Genomic DNA, 18,680 nt, shown 5'->3' with positions numbered 1-18,680 from the left:
GGTGTTCGCACTTTTATTATTCCGAGACGCATTTTCAGCCTCGGCAAAATTCGAGCATCTATTAATAGGTAAGACGTGAATCATACCAAGTCCTTTGTTCTACACGGCTCCCATTCGCATAGCCTAGGTACTTTTTGGGGCTGACATGTCACGAGTAGCGCGGTTTATCACCGAGCACATATAACTCACAGATAGATATCGACAGAGTTGTGTGGGTACGCAAAATATACCAAGTATTAAAGGTAAAAAGTGTATATACAGGGGATATTCCCTGGAAAAGGAGGCACTACGTGCATGGAAAGGTGGCCATGGCAGTGTATTATTCGGGGATTTTATTATTGAACAGGTAATAAGGAGGAAGGGTCAATCAAGATACAATAAAAGGGAAGAGGTATCTCATAACAAAGGGAATCTCTCACACAACATATTATAACTGGAACTGGTCAGTCAAGAGGCTGGAAGCGCAATGTAGTTAAAAATGAAAACACAGCCAGTCAAAAACCATCAAAGAACTGATGATATGTAGCCATTACGCAGACAAGACCTCGCTAGAGCTGTCACTAGGCCCTGGTAGAGCCGGGCTAGATGAACTAGACTCTCCCTTCAGGCCGGTCTGCGCAAGGACATTGGCAATCCTAAATATAGAAAAGACGGTAAGTAGGAGGTATAAAGGGCCCCAGTAGTAAGGTGAACGCACTTACTTTTCACGATCTTCGGCCATGTCACCGCTCATATCCTCAAGCTGTCGTAGTTGCTCCTGAATGCTCGCCACCTATAAACGTAGGGATACCATAGTCAGCAAAACCTCCGATAAAGAGCGCGTAATCCGCGCGGTAGGGTAAAAGTAGCCAGTCCCAAATAGCTCCATGGAAGAGTTAGGCATAAAAGCCCGAACCCCCAAAAATAAAGGCGATATGGGCTTGTAATTAAGAATAGGAATTGAGGTGCGCGCACCGTCCCCGCGATAGAAGAACTAAGCTTCTCACCTTCCGTGGCAGATGGACCAGAGTCCTCCTGCTTGCCATCTGTCTCCTCCTTCGCAGTGTCCGTCTCCTGTTCTGTTGCAGCCCACTTGCTTGCCCCCAGGCCAGGCTTGCCGTTGCTAGTTCCATTGGAGGTAGGAGAGGTGGACTTCTGTGCTTCTTTAAGATCGAACTCGAGTTCACGAATCTTTCTGTTGGCTTTGGCAACCGAGGCTTCATGTTCCTGGATCTTCTCCACCATCTCCATATTCTTCTCGCTCAAAGCGGCCATGTCATCTTCAAGCTGGGAATATTTCTTCTCCGCCTCCTGGGAATTGGTCTGTGCCTCGGAAGCTGCATCTTCAAGCTGCTTAATCTCTTTAAGTGCAGCAGTGTGAGCATCACCGTTCTTAATGGCGTCGGCTTGAGCGGCCTTAAGTTCTTCAGCATGCTTAGCAATCAACTCCTCCCGAGCTGATTCTGCATCCTTGGCTGTGTTTCCTGCAGTATCAATGCGTGCCTCCAGCTCTGCCTTTTCCTTGTTATGGTTTTCCACCTGGGAAGCGTGGCTAGCTTTCAGTTCTTCTATTTCAGCCTTCAAAGAATCAATGGCAGACGTGTCAGCGGCGGTCTCTTTGGCCTCCTGAAGCTCCGCCTTTAGTTTAGCAACAATCTCTGAATGGTTCTTGTCCGCTGCAGTAAGCTGCTCCGCAGAGCTGGCGTTATGTTCGGATCTTAGGTTGTTAAGTTTCTCCTCGTGAGCAGCCAGAAGCTCCTCAACTCCCTTTGCATGGGTAGATTCCAAATCTTCCTTAGTCTTTGCCAGAGTCTTCTCAAACTCTTCCTTTAACTTGGCATGAGAGTTCTCAAGCTCCTTCGCGGAAGACTCACTTGCTTCGTGGGATTCAGATAGTGCTGCAAACTTGGCAGAATGCTCTTCAATCTGCTGCGCGTGGTCAGTTTGGAGAGCCTCGATCTTAGCACTATGCGCAGCTTCGGCCTCTTCCTTTGCTGTACGGAGGTTCTCTTGTTCTTCTTGTAGCGCTTTGAGCTTTTCTTGCAATGCAGCCGTATCCGATTCACGTTTGGCAATGTCAGCTGCATGGGAAGTTTTCATGGCCTCGAGATCCTCAGAGTGTTGCTCTTTGGCCGAGGTGATTTCTTGAGTCTTCTCTTCCAGAGACTTGTTCAAATTTTCGATCTCAGTGCTGAGTTTTTTGTTCATGTTGTCATTGTGCTCATCTTTGTTCTTGCTATCGGCTTCGAATGCTTCAAGGGCTTTCTGCAGGACCGTAACTTGCGACTTTTCTGTCTCAATATCCGCTGTCAAGGCCTCAACAGTTGACTTCTGCTGTGCAAGCTCCGCTTCAAGAGACTGAATGGTGGCCTTGAGGGAATCGATCTCAGCTGACGCTGCCGTCTCATCAGCGCTCCGTTTCTGGGCGTTATCCTTCTCGTTGGCAAGGGCTTCTTCTGCTTCCGAAAGCTTAGCCTTAAGGCTTTGGATCTCGGTATCATAGGCTGACTGAGAACTCTCGGCCTGGCTGCTGAGGGTAGCATTATCAGCAGTAAGCTTTTCCATTTTCTCGTTTATCTCCGCCATGGCAGCTTCGTGTTGCTCTTTCAGGGTCTGAATTTCCTGCTGCAAAGCTGCTTTTGCCGCTGTAACTGCTGTCTCTGCGTCAATTTTCTCCGTGTTATGTTCAGCAGTCAGCTTTGCGACAGCAGCATCGTGGCCTGCTACCATCTCAGCTAGGGCACGGCCATGCTCAGCCGTCAATTCAGCTCTTTGTTTCTCGAGCTCTTCGACGTTGGCCTCTTGAGACCGCGCAATGTCATCTTGCAGGGACTCAATTGCCAAGTTCAATTTTTTGATCTCTTCTTCTTTCTCAAGCACAGCTTTGTTTGAATCAGAAGATCCCTTTTCTGCCTCCGATCGAGCTTCTTCCAGTTGTTTCTCAAGATCCGAAATCTTCTCCTCAAGGGCAGCAGTACTCGTTGTAGACGATTCTTGAGCAGACTCTAGCTCTTTCTTACTAGAGTTTAGCTGCTCTTCAAGAGTGTTCACTTTTAACTGGAGAGCCTCAGTCGCTTCCTTCTCAGCCTCCTTCAGCAGCTCGGCATTTTTGGTTGCCTCATCTAAGTCCTTATTCAAAGCATCAACCTTGCTAGTTAACTCAGAAATGGCGTCACGTTTGGTAGCAAGCTCGGTTTCTAGATTTTGAATAGCGGCCTCGTGCTCCTCACGCTGCAGGTTAAGTGCTTCAGTGCTCTTTGATTCTCCCAAATTGGCGGCTTCACGCTTAGCTTCTTCTAATTCTTTGCTAGAACGCTCGGCTGCTTCCTGGTACTTGGACTCCGCTTCCTCGAGTTTGCCCTGCAAGGTCTTGATTTCTTGAGAGTAAGATTCTGCCAAATCCTCGTGCTTGGAGCTATCTTCACCAGATTTTTCGAGCTCCGAGATCTTGGTTTGAGCTTCAGCAAGCTTTGCCTCGCTAGCGGCGAGCTGAGATTCCAATTCAGTTATTTTGTCATTCTCTGCCCCTTCATCGAGAGCAGGAGCTCCAGCAGTTCTCCTAGCAAGAGCAGGGGAAGCAGGCGCTCCGATTCGTCTCTTTGCAGCATCCGTGCTAGAGGGCGCTTTAGAAGATGTAGGAATAGTCCTAGTGGTTCTCGGAGTTGTTGTGGTAGCCGGGGTGGATCTTGCAGTAGGCTTAGTTGGCGTTTGCGAAGATGAAGTTGAGGGACGGGAAGTAGTTGGTTTCTTGTCTGCTGCAGGTGTGATAGAAGACCTTCTATCGGCAGAGGTCGTGGACGGTCTTGCAGTGGTAGCAGTCCTCGAGCCCAGTGTTCCGGACAGTGATGCACGCTTTGCAGTCCCTGACATTCCACTCTTTCGAGACTCGTCACCAGAGCTAGCAACAGCTTTGGCCCGTTCGTCAGCTGAACTACCAATGGACATGCGTGACGCACGGGTAGTACTGGCAGCACTACCCAACGCCGTCGAGCCGGGGGTTTTCCTAGCCACCGTATTGGCCGTTGGTCTAATGGGGGGTTTGCTGAGCGTGCTTCCCGACGTTGGCCTACTCGTTGCCACAGTGGAAGGTTTTGCGGTTCGGGTAGTGACACTGCCCGGACGCTTTGGGCCACCAGCGATCAAAGAGCGCTTTTGACCTGTTGAAGACGCCTGGCTCCGTGCAGGAGAGGTAACCGGCTCGTCTTTACCAGACGGTGCATCCCTGGTGGGAGACCCCATTGATTCTGCAACAGATTGTTGAGCTTCTTCCCGATCAGTGGCTGGTTCTTCAGTAGCAATAGCCGTGTCCACTGCCTCCTCAACATCAACAGGAACTGGGTCTTCGGTAGAGGCCATATTGATAGTTGAATTAGTAGACTAGCTATTTGTCTTTTTTTATTTGCCGTTTCGACAGCGTGTTTGAAGCGGTAATTAACTGGGTATGAGCGGCTTAATGAGACTGGAGACTGGCAGGTCAGTTAACTAGTTTCAAACAGATAATGTTGCCCTGTAAGCCATGCTGGCTCAGAATATAACGGGGAAGTAGCCATGCAGACCCAAACCCAAATGTAATTCTGTCCACTGGGGGCTACAGTGAAACCCCTCAAACACGACCAGAACCTGGGATCGCTGACTGACCAAAAAAGCTCAGACACTCCGGACCGAGGGGTTTAATTTTTTTATTTTTTTTCCTTCGCACAGGAGTTGTAGTATTAGGATTATTAGTCGATGGAGCTGGCCAGCCACCTCTAGGGCAGTTCGGACAGTAAATAAAAGCTCGGAATAAGAGAAACTTCTCCTAGATCGTTCCCAAGACTATAAGTCAGCACGGTTGGCCACGTAAAAGGAGAGAAGGCAATTGAACTGAAGCTGATCCAGGGGAAATATTGCCTCGGATCCAGGCTTATAAAATCAGGGGGTCATCCAAACCCCTTGTCCCCTGGTGCTAAAAGGAACACGAAATCTAGTAGACAGAGGGAGGACTTACAAGAACGCTCTGAAAAGAAACAATGCGAGAGAACAAAACAATAGAGGCAGGCAGCGGGAAGAGTGCAAAGGGGAAAAAAAAAAGGGGCGGCCGAACTATCAACAAATCCCCACGGCAAAAGCTGGTTGATGGCTTCCTTCGAGTTAGTTTAAGCTTGAAACCGTCTTTGAGGTCGGCAGCGGAAGGTTTGTTCCGGGACGACGGCAGAAAGATAATCCGATCCGGTCATGTGATGCGTTTCTCCTCGGCGAAACCTTCGACGTTCAGCTTCCGGCCGCGACTTTCAAGACGCTGATGTTCTATATAACAATACCAGAGGGGGAGAGGGAAACAAAGAAGAGATTAAAGCTAGCAGCGAGCAGCGGCAACAGCAGCCAAACTAGGCCCTAGAGGAGAGTCGTTGAAGAGGAGGGGACATGAGCGGAGGTGGATCTGCCGCCTGTCGTGGTTCCAGTAACGCCGTCTTCCCAGTCGACAAGCCATGCACGTCTTTCTTTGGGCTGTTGATCGCCAGGTTGCTCTGATTTGGTGCCTAAGAGGATAGGGCGAGACCCATACCCGTCAGGAGCCCTGATTGACGGCAGCTGCAAGTGCCCAAGTCAATTGTTGTCATTCCGGCTATCTTGCAGCCTTTGATAAAACGTCAGATGGTGCGCTTTTTGTGGGGGAAGCTCGAGGATCTTGCATATTGAATAAATATTACATCGTCATCATGCATCATGCAGGGCAATGCTATATAGTTAACTATTACTTTTCTTTTTGCTCAATCTCAAAGCAGACCGACTGAGTGCCCCGGAAGTACAAGGTTAATCATCAAGGAAGCTCCATTGGCTGTAGTGTGGCCGTCTTTCATCAGGCAGAGCTAAGAGCCCAGCTCGCGTTTCTACCGCCTTCTCTCGTAGCTCATCTATGCTACGGTGACCGAGAACGTCCCCGAACTCTCTGAGAATCAATCCATACCGCTCAGGCCCTGTTAACAGTCGAGTCATCGTCAGCCCTTTATCAGCACAACAAGATGGTAACCAATAGATCCACCCTACCTCGATATTTTCGCAACGCTTCAAAAAACGTTTCGCTCTCGGCTCGGCTCCAGGGGCATTCCTCGTTGAAGACAACCGTAGGCTCTTCTGGCTCAACAGATTCCGTGTCATACTTGTCACCACGTCGGCTTGTGTTTCGGGACCAGCCGGCTGGGTGCTGCGTGGCTGCTGGCTGCCGCGTGTTCAGCTGCTGATGCCTAAACACGTAGGCCATGAACCGGACCAGTACACTCGTAATTCTTAATTTAGCTGCGAGTCCAGGAGGTGGCTTGGGCGGCTCTGCTTGGACCGCTTCACAGAGTCTCTCGATGCAGTCTAAAATCCTCGTCACTTGGTCTATGCCTTCATCAGTAACACTGTCATTAGAATAATGGGTTACCAGGCACCACTGTAAAAGGCCAACGATTCCAGGGATGATGTCAGCAGCTACTTCATAAGCTAGAGACGTCAGCGTTCTTAATTTTCTAGGTGAGTCTGCATTATATGGGTATAACTCGATCATGACCTGGGAAACACCCTTTTCTAGTCCGGCAATCGAGATCTCTTCTGTCTCGGCTGAAGCAAAATTCTGGTGGCTGTTTCTTGAGGTGGACTTTCCCTTATAGGTATCAATTCCATTTGAGATACTCTTAAACAAATCCTTCGTAGACCCAATTGCCAGACCCTTGGATTTTCCGATCAACCCGTGCGCCTCTGAAATCAGTTCGCGCCAGTTCCTTTCCTGGTCAAATATCTTTGATGCATCCCAGAAGACTGCATCATCCCGCAGACCCATATTCGGAATAGACACCTGTGAGTGAGGTTTCCCAAATCTAACTCGCCATCAACAATATCACTATATTGCACCTCTTCTTCTAGCTCCAGGGTATCTAGTATACCATTCCTTCCGCTCTCATCTTCGTCTTCAGCTTCCTCTTCGTCTTGGTCTTCATCTTCATCTGTGTTTGTGAATCCATAGTCACTATCAGGTAGTGGCCTTCCCTTTGCCTCGCTCAGTTCAGACACTGCCTTTTCCTGGTGGTTTCCATCATCACTATCGTCCAAATTAACAGATTCACGGTGGACAGTTCCATTATCAGTCAGCAGTGAGGTTGGTGTATTATCGATAACCACGAGAGGGATCTCAGAACAAGGCCTTTCGGGGGATTTTTGTGTGCCAATTGTATCCTCGCATTCCACGTATGAACTACTGGACTCGCCTTCACTGGATTCTGTGTCAGGAGTCAACTCAAGCTGCTTTCCCAGGACCACGTTCTGCACCTTGCCGGCACTCGGTGAGTCTACATCTAAGTCATATATGTTGTCGGAGCTACTTCTAAGCCTCCGCTGCTGGTGTCGTTGTGAACGTCTCAGCTGCCCTTTTGCGGCTTCAGTTATGTTGTTGTCTTCGCAAAGTGGGCTGGAAGAGGGTATCTTGGTAGAGTGCCCAGATTTCGGAGTAGATGACTCCCTAAGTGCAGCAGGCTGGTTAATCGAAGTTGAACCAGTTCGTTTAGCTGCCGATCGTTTCGCAATTGTCTTTAAATCAAAGGACAGCTGTGCAGAGGGACTTTGTTCATCACGCGTCCTCAAAATCCGATTACTTCTGCGCATCCTGCTCAGTGCAGCGGTGTTCTTGAGCAGGTTTGGCTTGCTCCCACTTTTCCTGTCTATAGTATGAGTAGTCGTAGCATCATTTCGGTTCCCTGTCTCCCCCGAATTGAACAACCAATGTCATCAAGACGCGCTGGTTAATGAGTAAGGCCTGGTTAGTTACCTATTGAATTTGCAATCGTTAACGTAGCTAGCCAAGTAACTAGCTGAGTTACTAACTACCTAGCTAACTAGTGAGCTAAAACGCAGCAAGCGCTTACTAACATCTAATTACGTCATTATTTTTGTTTAATGAATTCTCCAAACCCCGCGACTCACTAGTTAGTTCGTTGTGCAAACAATCATTCAGGTGCCTTGAATACGAGCAAAACATAAAAATGGCTACTGCAGCAATTGTACCATCGCTGCAACGGCTAGATCCAAATATACCACACACATTCGTGCGGCCACTAAAAAGGATCCATGATCATCAGGATGTGGAAACATTCCTATCGTCTGTTGCATACAGAGATATTATGATCTTTGTCTTGCAACTAAACCGATGCATGTTTCCCTCTAAGGTACCCAGCGAGAATGGCTCTTCAAATGTGGAGGCGTGGACATTGGACTCCGACTCTGTTGACTTCTCGGAGCCTGTCCGTCGCCTACAGCTACTATTATCAAAATTGGAGTCTCTCATCGATGAAGTGGCTCCAGATACAGGGCCTCGGCGATTCGGGAACATCAGCTTTCGAAGATGGTGTGAGGAGATGGAATCTCGTGCGTCTTCCATTATGGATGAATGTTTGCCACAGGAAATTCTTCAGCAGAAGTCTGAGGAGGGAGAAACAGTAACGGCAAAGGAAGAGCTGATGGCCTATTTAACGGGAAGTTTTGGCAGCTCGCAAAGACTTGATTATGGAACAGGGCACGAGCTTAGCTTTTTAGCTTTCCTCGCGTGCCTATGGAAGCTAAATGGGTTTGCTCGAGCAGACCCTGGAATGGAAGAGAGGGGCATAGTTATAGGGGTTATTGAACCGTGTGTTTTCCGCTTTATCTCATGGCCATTTTCTGAAACTTACTTTTCCCGGCCAGATATCTTCGGCTTATTCGACGTTTAATCCTCACGTACACTTTGGAGCCTGCGGGCTCTCACGGCGTCTGGGGCCTAGATGACCATTCTTTTATATCATATATCCTAGGGTCGGCCCAGCTATCTCCTGCCATAGGCCTTACTGACCCAACTCCTACAGAGGGCTCCTTATCGGATGCTCCGGCCACAGGTGATGTAGCTAAATCAAACATTGTTGAAAAGGAGCGAAAATCAAATATGTACTTTTCAGCTATTGGTTTTATCCACGATGTTAAACGGGGGCCGTTCTGGGAGCATAGCCCAATGTTATACGATATCTCAGGAATCAAAGATGGTTGGGGGAAAATTAATAAGGTAAGGAATCAATGTTGTCAGTTTATCTAAGAAGACATCGCAGTTTCTAACTCTAGATGTGACAATAGGGTATGCTCAAAATGTACAATGCGGAGGTTTTGTCCAAGTTCCCAGTGGTACAGCATTTTCCCTTTGGATCATTATTTGTTTGGGAACAGGACCCAAATGCTGTCCCTGCAGCCCCATCAGCACATACATCAAGTGGACCGCAAGCTCAGACGCAGTTTTCCGCATCTTCAAACGTTTCCACTCAACCAAACACAGGCACTCGAGCTCCATGGGCCTCGAAACCCACAATGGGAGACGTTCGAGGAGGCACTTTCCCTCATCCGCCGTCTGCAGTGCCACCATCTCATCAATTGCCGGTTACAAGAGCTCCATGGGCTAACCAAAGTAGCCAGCAGCGGAATTCGCCGCATCGAGAGCCCTTTCCGCCTGCAAATGTATCTGAGAGGTGAATACCCACTAACAGCGTCTCGTCAACAAAACTTTCAGTAGTAACATAGAAAATTAAGGAATATTATTTGACAGGCTCCTTAGTTCAAACTATAGTTTAAACAGCTCTGTGATTCAAAAAACTAATGAAAATGGAACTGGAATAGGGGTATCATGTTAAGTAATATATCCAAACTCCAAAAATGCGACGTAAGGCCTCCAGCCTATATCCATATGAATTCATTGAGGTATCGTATTAATCCGACTCCCGACTCATAATCCACCAGTCCAGTACTGGGGTGTCTCCGAGACTCTGGCTCCTGTGAGGCTGATTGTATATGATAGCCATTTTCCTTATCAATATTTTGATTGCTGACCACACTGTTTCCGGTTCCCATATCACCTGTAGACTGATTGCCCATTATATCATCATTTTCGTTTCGTGTTTCGGTTGATATCTCATTAGCCAACTTATTTGGCTTTTTTTTCTTTATGACTCTTGATGGTTGTTGCCAAATAGTTTCATCTATGAGAAGAAATGGATCGACAGCTGCTTTTGTGTTTCCTCGAAGCTCCCTTTGTAATAGAGCCTTTTTCTCGGCAGCCATATCCGCTATTTTTCTCCGCTTTCTTGTTTGACTAGGGTCAGGCGTGGAAGAAAGAGTCTGGGTATTTTGCGTGGAGGCAGCTTCGAAAAGTGGCTTTGTTCGGAGGTTCGAAGACAACGCTAGGGGAGACCCAGTTCGGTCACTGTCTTGCCCGAACTCAACCACTCCAGCGCGAATACGGTCACCCTCAGACTCATCTAGCAAATCGACACCCAGGCTGTACTTCTCTTTTAAGGCTTCCGTCTCAGACTGTATCGCTTCCCGCTTCTTTCTGTCTGCCCTAAATGCTCTTCGTAGCTTTCTTGAATTCTCATATGGATCTTCCCAGTCCCGGTCTTGCCTTTTTAATAGTTCTTCCATTCGCACCTTTTCAGTCATGTATTTATTTTTATCGGCAATTTTCCCCTCCAGTGCCGCAAACGGATCCGCTTTCTCCTCTCCTCCAGCATTTCCAAGGATTCTTACTTGAATTTCTCTAGCTCCTGTAGATGTCTCCTCGTATTCACCCTTTCCTATATCTGCGGTTACCTTCCGCCTGGCCCCTTCAGTAACCACGTATTCTGTATGTTGAGGATCTGTCCGTATCTCTATCCAACCCCCACATACGCTATGCTTCATGCGGAAGCTGTATATTGGGGTGGAATGATAGTTTCCAACCTTCTTCTTAAGAGCGTTGAATCGCACTCCCTGTCCTATGATCACCGATTCTGCCGGCTGACAAGTCAAACACCATATTGGAAATGGCATCTCAAACCTCACTGTGAGCTCTCCTGTAGCCTGAAGGTTTCGGGCGCGAGCACCAAGGGCATGCTTGCCAGCAAGCTTATTTCCAGAGATGACTCCTTCATACTCAGGGGGGACGTATCTACTTCATTGTTAGGTTATTCGTATCTTTACCAGCTATTCAGCTGTGGAAAGGGAATTCGAGGACACACCGTCCCATATCTGTTAGAAGGCATGCGTCAATAGCTATCTCTCGAAAACAAGGGTTCATTCTAGTAAAGACTTACTGAAGCCCTGCATCGTGCAGAAATAATAGAGGATCGTCTCTATTAAACTAGCTATCATGAACTATATTATATGGCACCGCACGTACGGCAAGTCCATCTAGACAAAGCGCCTCATACGTTCAAAAAACATGCGCAGAGGCACATCCTTGAAACGCCGTTTATATCGCAATCAGTTTAAGCCGCGTCTCCACGTGACTATGCACAAACCTTAAATCGACTAACCAGCTGCCTTGAAGAAAATCATGACACCGCAAATCAAGCTCATTTCAAGTAGAAGAAAAATTATAAACAATATATGTACACTCAAAAATAGATATACCGAATCGTAGAAGTGGTTATTAAACGGTTCTGCATGACCCGGAACTGACGTCACACACAATATGCAGGTCTTCAACACTCTCACCAATATGTATCTTAACACCTTTCCCGTCAACTGGAGCCTTCCAATCCTGAACTACCACATCCCAAATACTTAAGTCTTTTCGGGTGAGTTCCATCTTCAAAACCTCCTCTTGTCCTGGCGCAAGGGTTGATGTCTTTTCAAATTGGCGTAACTGCAATTTAGGCGTGTTTGCAGCCAGGCCAGTTGGCAGTTCGATGTAAAGCTGAGCCACCGCACGGCCAGGTACTTGGCCTGTGTTCTTCACTTTGGCCGCGACTGTGAATACTACATCCCATAGGGCTGGATTTCCGCCTTGAGATCCTCCAGCTCTTGGGTCAGGTTGCGGCGTGGTTTTATACCCCTTCGGATATGTGAACTTTGAATCCGCTTTGACACCCGCTGGGTTGTCAAGATATGGATACAGGTAACGCCATATCCTATTGAAGTTCTTCGGCCACGCCACTTCGGAGTTATCTGGGATTTTATCGGTGTATATCGGTGTCGTGCCCTTAGGCATCCGAGGAGGAGGGTACTCGGATAGTTGGGTTCCCGCGGCTACTACAGCCCCACTGAAACCAAAGGATGTATAAGAGAGCCCATAGCCAAATGGATAGCGGACTGATTTGCCTTCTTTCTGGAAGTGGCGGTAGTCGACAAATAATCCATCAATAAAGGTATCCTGGATCTGCCCAAATGGCTGATCTAGAAGGGATGAGCTTGGAGAATAGTCTGACTCAGACTTTGGGATGGTATAAGGAAGATGACCGCTAGGGCTAGCATCACCGAACAAAATGTCGGCCACAGCATTACCCGCCTCTTGGCCTGGGAGATGGGCAATCAGGACACTCTTTACTGTGGGAAGGTCGATCCATTTCTCCAAAAGTACTGGCCCAACTGTATGTACGACCACAACGACATTTGAGAACTTCTTGGCTGCCTCCTGGATTAATTCATCCCCTCCATACCACAGTCCCAGGCCAGCGTAGCTTCTGTCCCCGGGGTTTCTTTCGACCGTGATATAATTTTCTCCGGAGTCAGAGTTGACAAAGACGATGGCGACATCTTCAGGTTTTACCTCAATGTTTGAAGGAAATCTGTTTGTGATATAGGATTTGGCAGTGGATGACCTGTTCTTGATGGCCTCTTCCGGAGTACTTAAGTATGGTAGCCTGGACGTTCCGCTGCCCCAACCCATAGTAAGGACACCCTTGTTGCAGCCTTTATCAGCGCAGAAGTTAATCCCGTTTGGATTTGTGCCTGCATCTTCACCAAATATTGCTAGGGATGCACTTGTCTTAAGTGGGAGCACGTTATCTTTGTTCTTGACAAGTGTAATGGCGTCCCTCGCAATGGTCCTCGCAATTTCTTTGTGGTTCCCTTGGACATCGACGAATTTGTTGACTATGCCCCTGGGAGAGAAGACGGCTCCAGGGTACAGAAGCCCACTCTCTTCCTGGGTATTTGTTGAGAAGTTTGGTTCCGGGTAATCGCTATCCTGTCCAAACTGGAACCACGTCGCAACGACTCTAGTGACCTAGATACCGAATTAGAAATTTCGATGACTTCTTTTATAGCAAATCTTATAAAGGATATGCTAGCATTTAAATATTTCAAGGGATACTCCCGTACCATGTCGTTAAGTCGCTCCAAAGGAATGGTTCCATTGAGAACGGATCGAGACAGCTCGTATGCCCAGAATGTGCTACCCGTCAACGGGACGGGACCATCGCCAGGCATAGCCATATCAAGCCCTGCTAGGGCCGAGGAGACTCCACCAGTTTGACCGAACCAGTCACTCATGACCAGTCCCTGGAACCCAAGTTCGTCTTTGAGTATTCCGTTTATTAAAAGACTATTCTGGCTACAGGTGGAACCGTTTACCTGTCAAGCAGTTGTTAGCATCATGTTCCAACGGTAACGCCTAACCTGAGAGATGGATCTGGGTGGCCGCAGTACATCATTATAAGCCATCATCAATGCTCCAACCCCGGCCCGGACTGCCTCTGCGAATGGCCATAGGTATAATTCATGCAAGGTTCGATCGTCAATATTAGATGAATATCCGCGTTGCACCACGTTCGTCATCCGGTGTATTTCTTGCTCATTTCCAACAAGATGCTTCACTGTCGCTATAACACCGGCCTTCTGAATACCTTTGATAGTCAACGCACCACCAATGGCCTGAAGTGATGGGTCAGCCCCAAAGCCTTCCCAGTTTCGACCACCTCGAGGTTTACGCCCAAGGGGTCCAACTGAGGGCCCCAAATGAAAATTCACGCCCTTTCCCCGAAACTCCTCGCCCATAGCGACACCGCGTTCATACATGAGCTTCTTATCGAAAGTCGCTCCAACGGTAATGCCTGCAGGGAAAGCAGTATTGTGATCTGTGTTCCGCAGGCCCAGAGGCCCATCCTGTAGGCAGAGATTTGGTATGCCGAATCGCAAAGCACTACCTGTTTGGCCAACGCAAGGCCCCATGAAGATTCCTGTTCCTGTAGTCAGGTTCACCTTTTCCGCGAGAGTCATGTTGGCGACGACTACGGCAGCCTTTGCGTATGCAGACTGCCATTCCTGAATCCAGCCTCCTTTAGGGGTTGGATAGTAAGGAGGCGATTCATAACCAGGAGGGACATCAGCGCGGACGCCTTGGGTTGTAGAGCCCGACCCAGAGGCAGCAGTAAATGCACAGGAAGAAAGGAGTAGATGGAGAGCTATTCTCCATGTATTGCTAACGAACAGCATGGCCCAATACGCGATCTCGAGATATAAAATCCAGCCAAAGCACGAGTCATTCAGCCGTTGCCCAGGAGCGCAACTTCTATGTCAACCATTTGGCCCTACGATCTCAACTTGGAAGACGGATCAGACCGCGGCAATATATATACTTAGAAATAGGGCTGCTACCTTGCAGTCACCAAGCCAAAGCCCACGCAGCTAACTAGTTAGCTGATCACACTCCATCCGTCGCTGATCGCCGCTACCCCTGCTCAGCTTCGGGCCTCTGGCTTGAATGTGATTTCACATAACACAGCCAGGATTCCATGCGGGGAGAGTGTGAGAAGGTTACTCCCGATCCTTGCTCCAGGCTACTTGGTCAGCAGTACTTGAGGTTGAACCCATGATGGAGGCTCGTTTTCGGCATCATGTGTCTGGTATTGTGTCACACACCCTCCGTAAAGCTCAGTTAGCTAGGTATCAATTGGCGTGGGACTACCTTTTGAATTAGCTAACTAGTTAATGGCGAGCTATTAGCTACATTAATTACTCCATCAAGTGTACTGAGTAGATAGAGTGGGCTTCCCAAAGCTTTTGGCCGTTAAAGCAAAGTCTCCAACGATGGCGAACCAGGTTGGAAAAAAGGGGTGAAACTAGCAGTGACAATCTAGTTGATTAACCAGTTTGACCCATGAGGTTTAACTAACTGCCTAGTTACTGGAAAGGCTATTTTAGCTAGGCTAGATCACAATGTCCAAGTAGCCACAAGCCCCTTGCTCCGGGGGGCATCTGAGTGGCATCCAAGCAATTAGGCGTAATTAACTGAATGGAGTCCGGAAATAAAGAAAAACGCACAGCCTTTGCAGGTATACAACTCGCATCTTTAACTAGTAGGTTGGAAACCGAAATCCAACCCCTAACCTTGAGTCCGGCCTCATTGGAGATTAGACAAAAATTATCCAGTGTACTTACAGACGTGCTGATCCGATAGTGTATTATTACACTGGTATCAAGCTTTTTTTTTTTTTTAATTGGGAACGCTATACTCCGGGAAATTATGTTGAAGTCGAAGATTCAGAGTACGAGGTACATCCAAGGTCTTTTAATCATGGGGGATATCTAATAATTCTCTATAAAAAAAGTTGACTGGCGGCACGATCTATTAAACACGAAAGCAAGAAGCAATCGGCTAATCATCAGGATGTTTCGAAATACGACTCTCCAAACGTTAAGGACGAAACGTCGCTCAGTTGGAAAAGTACCCTGGGAAGAGCCAGGACATCTTGGACAGAGCCGAGGCACCGATGCTGCCAGGTTTCGTACTCAAGCCGAATTTTGCACTACCTTCAAGGTGCTTCCCCCTGACGAGGTCTGCGTGTTCGTCTTTGGTCAACTCATCCAGGACAGCGCCGATGAAGTTTCTGGCGTTTACAGCGTTTGCTTTCATGTTACTCATGACCATTTCCACAGTGACATCCTCAGTGCCGGAGTGCCAGCAGTCATAATCGGTTGACATGCAGATCATCTGATATGCCATTTCCGCTTCACGTGCTAGTTTGGACTCTGGCAGGCAGGACATGTTAATGACACTGCCGCCCCAGCTTCGGTAGAGCTTACTCTCCGCGCGAGTGCTGAACTGTGGGCCCTCTAATCAAGAAGTATGTCAGCCCTTGTTCGCCCTTCCCCCGAAGAAGCTATGGGGTAATAGTAGGAAGGAACAACGTATAGATAACCGGGTAGTTTGGGCAAACGCGGACGAGGGGTTGGGTGGAAGGACTTACCCATGCATATCAAAGTGCCACGATCGTGAAGAATGACCCCCTCTCCTTCCAGGCTGTGGCCGCAAGCCCTTACAACTTCGGCCATTTTCTCGTCGAACGGATCGGCAAATCCAACATGGTTTACAATCCCATCCTCAAAGAATGTCCATGGCCGAACTCCCTTGGTGCGGTCAATTACTTGATCTGGGATCACGAAATCTCTGGGCTTGATCTCTTCTTGCAAGCTGCCAACCGCAGAGAATGCTACGACACTTCGGACTCCAATAGATCGTAGAGCAGCAATGTTGGCACGGCTAGGAACCTCGTGAGGAGAAAGCTGATGGTGAAGGCCGTGTCGGCTGATGAAAGCAATTGGAACGACCTTGCCGCTGGTGGAACAGGTGTGGTGGAGGATTGAAACCGGCGAGGACGGTTCACCCCATGGCGTTGTGATTGTAAGGGTAGCGACCTTGGTGAAATTGGGGAGCTCGCTCAACCCGGTGCCGCCAATAACGCCGATATGAACGGGCTCTAGAAGAGGCATATGTTAGTTGATTATGAACATTCAAAGCTCTCAATATCAATGGGCGCATTTATTTCGAATCAAGGGTTCTGCGAGCTACTGAGGGGCATTGAGGGGCAGATGTAGTAGCGCGATTGAAGCCACGACGGGGAGTAAAAACCTTTGTAGGTATCAGAATGAACAGTCATGGTGAATGGTATCCGTGATGGAGATTAATATATGCTGATTAGGCGTCTGCGGTTCGGCGTTTGTACTTGAAGAGATCTTGGTGAAGAATGAATGCTATCTTCGAGGGGCGGCTTTTTGTCAATCTCCAATTTTTTACGGCTGACTCAGCTCACCGCTGGGGGTCCGTAGGTGGAGAGACCCGTTCATTGATTGAAAGATTTGATATGGAGTTCAAAGCTGGATAGAATAACTAATGGATTATGGACCAGGTGTGTAATTGGTATGAAGATTCAGGTTTGCATATGTTAATATGATGGTGTGGGTGTGTGCCGTGTAATGCCACATCTATATCTCCATAAAGAGTCACTATCAAGACACTTTTATTAGTGATAGCATCTTGAGCACGGAGAGAATCCCTCTTACTATCAAAGCCCAATCTCTATGGGATGCCATGCAAAGTCATTTTTAGGAAATCCAAGAACTAGCCTTGTATTGTAACTAGAGCTTGGCCTCGACATTGCCAGTGTTGGAACCTTTTTGACGGGCAAACATGCGTTCAGCTATGTTCCCAGCACTTATATACAGCCACTGTTAAATAGACCATCGATATGCCGAACAATTAGTTCTAGTCAAACACAACCTTCTTGCCCTGAAATGAAGATTGCGTTTTTGATTCCTTGCGTTTAATTGCCGCCTGCCATGACGGATGAAGTGGCTTGTCATCGTTAGATCGTTTGGCCATTGGAGGTTGCGACACAGCTGGTACCCGAGTCGCATGGGATTCAGTGGCCTCTTTACGTTGGCTTCCGCGTATCTTATTTCTTCCATATTTACCTCTGGTATCTTTCTGTGCTGTGGCTCCCCGTCGTAAATCCCAGCCGCTATCCCGATTCTTGCCCTGGGCTTGTTCCTTGGCCTGTTTTTGGATATGTTTGGCATTATTGCCATATTTCTTTTCCCAAAGTTTTCGTCGTGCCTGTTGGCCCATCCTGTTCTTCCGTTCTGGGACGACGGGTGCGTAGTCCTGCTCTGGCTCGGATTCGGAGCCTGACCAGTATCCTCCCATGAGGGTGGGGAGGAATGTTGTATCTGTTGTCGTCTTTTGTCTAGCCTTTGAAGATTTTGTTATAACAGCATCTGACTCGTCAGATGTATCTGATGGTGTAGGTGATAATGACATGTCGTCCATTGGGTTGTATTTTGCGCTCCCTGGCTTTGCCTTGATATCATCCCCACGATTACTCCCATCCTCATCCTCTGAATCAGACGCAACAAGCCCGTCAAACTGCGACATATCCATCCCATCGCCATCTTGAGAACCATTCGATTCTCCGTCTGTTCCCTCGTCCTCCTCGCTCATGGACATATCCTCTTCCGTGCGTTTGGACGCCTGCTTTTGGCTCGCCTTCGTTGTAGCCTTTCTCAATTGCGTATCCCTAGAGAGACCAAGTATATCCCTTATATCATCCATAATCCCCGGAAAGACTTTCCTCACTGGATTGGAGTTGAACAGTCGAGCAGAAACGTTGGCTTCGGCATCACTCTTCTTTTCCTCGTTAGATATGCGCTCCGCAAGTTTCAGATGAATAAACGCCGGCGACTCTGCAATCCGTTTCGTCTTCACCATCTGCTTTATCAGGTATCTTTCGGCAGTTTTATGTAAATCCAAGGCCTAGGCTATGGTTAGAACTTTGGCCTTGTGTTCAACATCCAGCTATGAGAACAGTAGTATCGCACCTTCAAAGCTTCAACCTCATTCAGACGCCGATTCAACAGCATTCTATCGCTTTCCTGCCGCGCAGATTTCTCTCTCCGTCCTAGCTTCTGCCGTTCGAATCCTCTGGCGATCTTGAGCGCACGATGAAGCACCACCACGCCATTTTGAACCTTTTGGTCAAGGCGTAATCTCTGTAGCCTCAGCTTCTTATCGCCCCAGTTATATGAGTCGTCCTCTTCCGGAGGGTCGCGCTTTCGTTTCGCCATTGTGTCCTAGCCTTCCGGTTGCGCTGTGCTGGCTTAACAAATTGATGATAGAAGTTGTGGAAAGTCGAATT

At 48.1% G+C, this 18,680-nt stretch overlaps 7 protein-coding genes across 7 annotated transcripts; 1 reads left to right on the top strand and 6 right to left on the bottom strand.

Moving 5' to 3' along the window:
• Positions 1–529: 529 nt before the first annotated feature.
• MGYG_01420 (hypothetical protein) lies at positions 530–4,335 on the bottom strand (the record flags this gene model as incomplete). The annotated part of the gene is made up of 3 exons (XM_003177294.1): positions 530–635; positions 702–772; positions 955–4,335. 3 exons carry the CDS (start codon positions 4,333–4,335, stop codon positions 530–532), a joined length of 3,558 nt encoding a protein of 1,185 aa, XP_003177342.1.
• Positions 4,336–5,772: 1,437 nt separating this feature from the next.
• Positions 5,773–7,599, bottom strand: MGYG_01419 (hypothetical protein; the record flags this gene model as incomplete). The annotated part of the gene is made up of 3 exons (XM_003177293.1): positions 5,773–5,936; positions 6,007–6,796; positions 6,853–7,599. 3 exons carry the CDS (start codon positions 7,597–7,599, stop codon positions 5,773–5,775), a joined length of 1,701 nt encoding a protein of 566 aa, XP_003177341.1.
• A 377-nt stretch (positions 7,600–7,976) lies between these two features.
• Positions 7,977–9,483, top strand: MGYG_01418 (serine/threonine-protein phosphatase 2A activator 1; the record flags this gene model as incomplete). The annotated part of the gene is made up of 3 exons (XM_003177292.1): positions 7,977–8,617; positions 8,674–9,025; positions 9,094–9,483. 3 exons carry the CDS (start codon positions 7,977–7,979, stop codon positions 9,481–9,483), a joined length of 1,383 nt encoding a protein of 460 aa, XP_003177340.1.
• A 201-nt stretch (positions 9,484–9,684) lies between these two features.
• On the bottom strand, positions 9,685–11,091 carry MGYG_01417 (coiled-coil domain-containing protein 130; the record flags this gene model as incomplete). The annotated part of the gene is made up of 3 exons (XM_003177291.1): positions 9,685–10,933; positions 11,004–11,013; positions 11,079–11,091. The coding sequence occupies 3 exons, from the start codon at positions 11,089–11,091 to the stop codon at positions 9,685–9,687; spliced, it is 1,272 nt and encodes a 423-aa protein (XP_003177339.1).
• A 325-nt stretch (positions 11,092–11,416) lies between these two features.
• On the bottom strand, positions 11,417–14,202 carry MGYG_01416 (beta-glucosidase 1; the record flags this gene model as incomplete). Its single annotated transcript, XM_003177290.1, has 3 exons — positions 11,417–12,994; positions 13,090–13,341; positions 13,417–14,202. The coding sequence occupies 3 exons, from the start codon at positions 14,200–14,202 to the stop codon at positions 11,417–11,419; spliced, it is 2,616 nt and encodes an 871-aa protein (XP_003177338.1).
• Positions 14,203–15,421: 1,219 nt separating this feature from the next.
• On the bottom strand, positions 15,422–16,479 carry MGYG_01415 (UAS2 multicopy enhancer; the record flags this gene model as incomplete). Its single annotated transcript, XM_003177289.1, has 2 exons — positions 15,422–15,822; positions 15,957–16,479. The coding sequence occupies 2 exons, from the start codon at positions 16,477–16,479 to the stop codon at positions 15,422–15,424; spliced, it is 924 nt and encodes a 307-aa protein (XP_003177337.1).
• Positions 16,480–17,251: 772 nt separating this feature from the next.
• Positions 17,252–18,609, bottom strand: MGYG_01414 (bud site selection protein 22; the record flags this gene model as incomplete). The annotated part of the gene is made up of 2 exons (XM_003177288.1): positions 17,252–18,298; positions 18,364–18,609. The coding sequence occupies 2 exons, from the start codon at positions 18,607–18,609 to the stop codon at positions 17,252–17,254; spliced, it is 1,293 nt and encodes a 430-aa protein (XP_003177336.1).
• Positions 18,610–18,680: the final 71 nt, after the last annotated feature.

This window comes from Nannizzia gypsea, genomic scaffold (genome assembly GCF_000150975.2).
Source record: "Nannizzia gypsea CBS 118893 supercont1.1 genomic scaffold, whole genome shotgun sequence".
Lineage (NCBI taxonomy): Eukaryota > Fungi > Ascomycota > Eurotiomycetes > Onygenales > Arthrodermataceae > Nannizzia > Nannizzia gypsea.
Note: the sequence above shows the minus strand (reverse complement) of the source record. Positions and strands in the feature narration are given on the sequence as shown.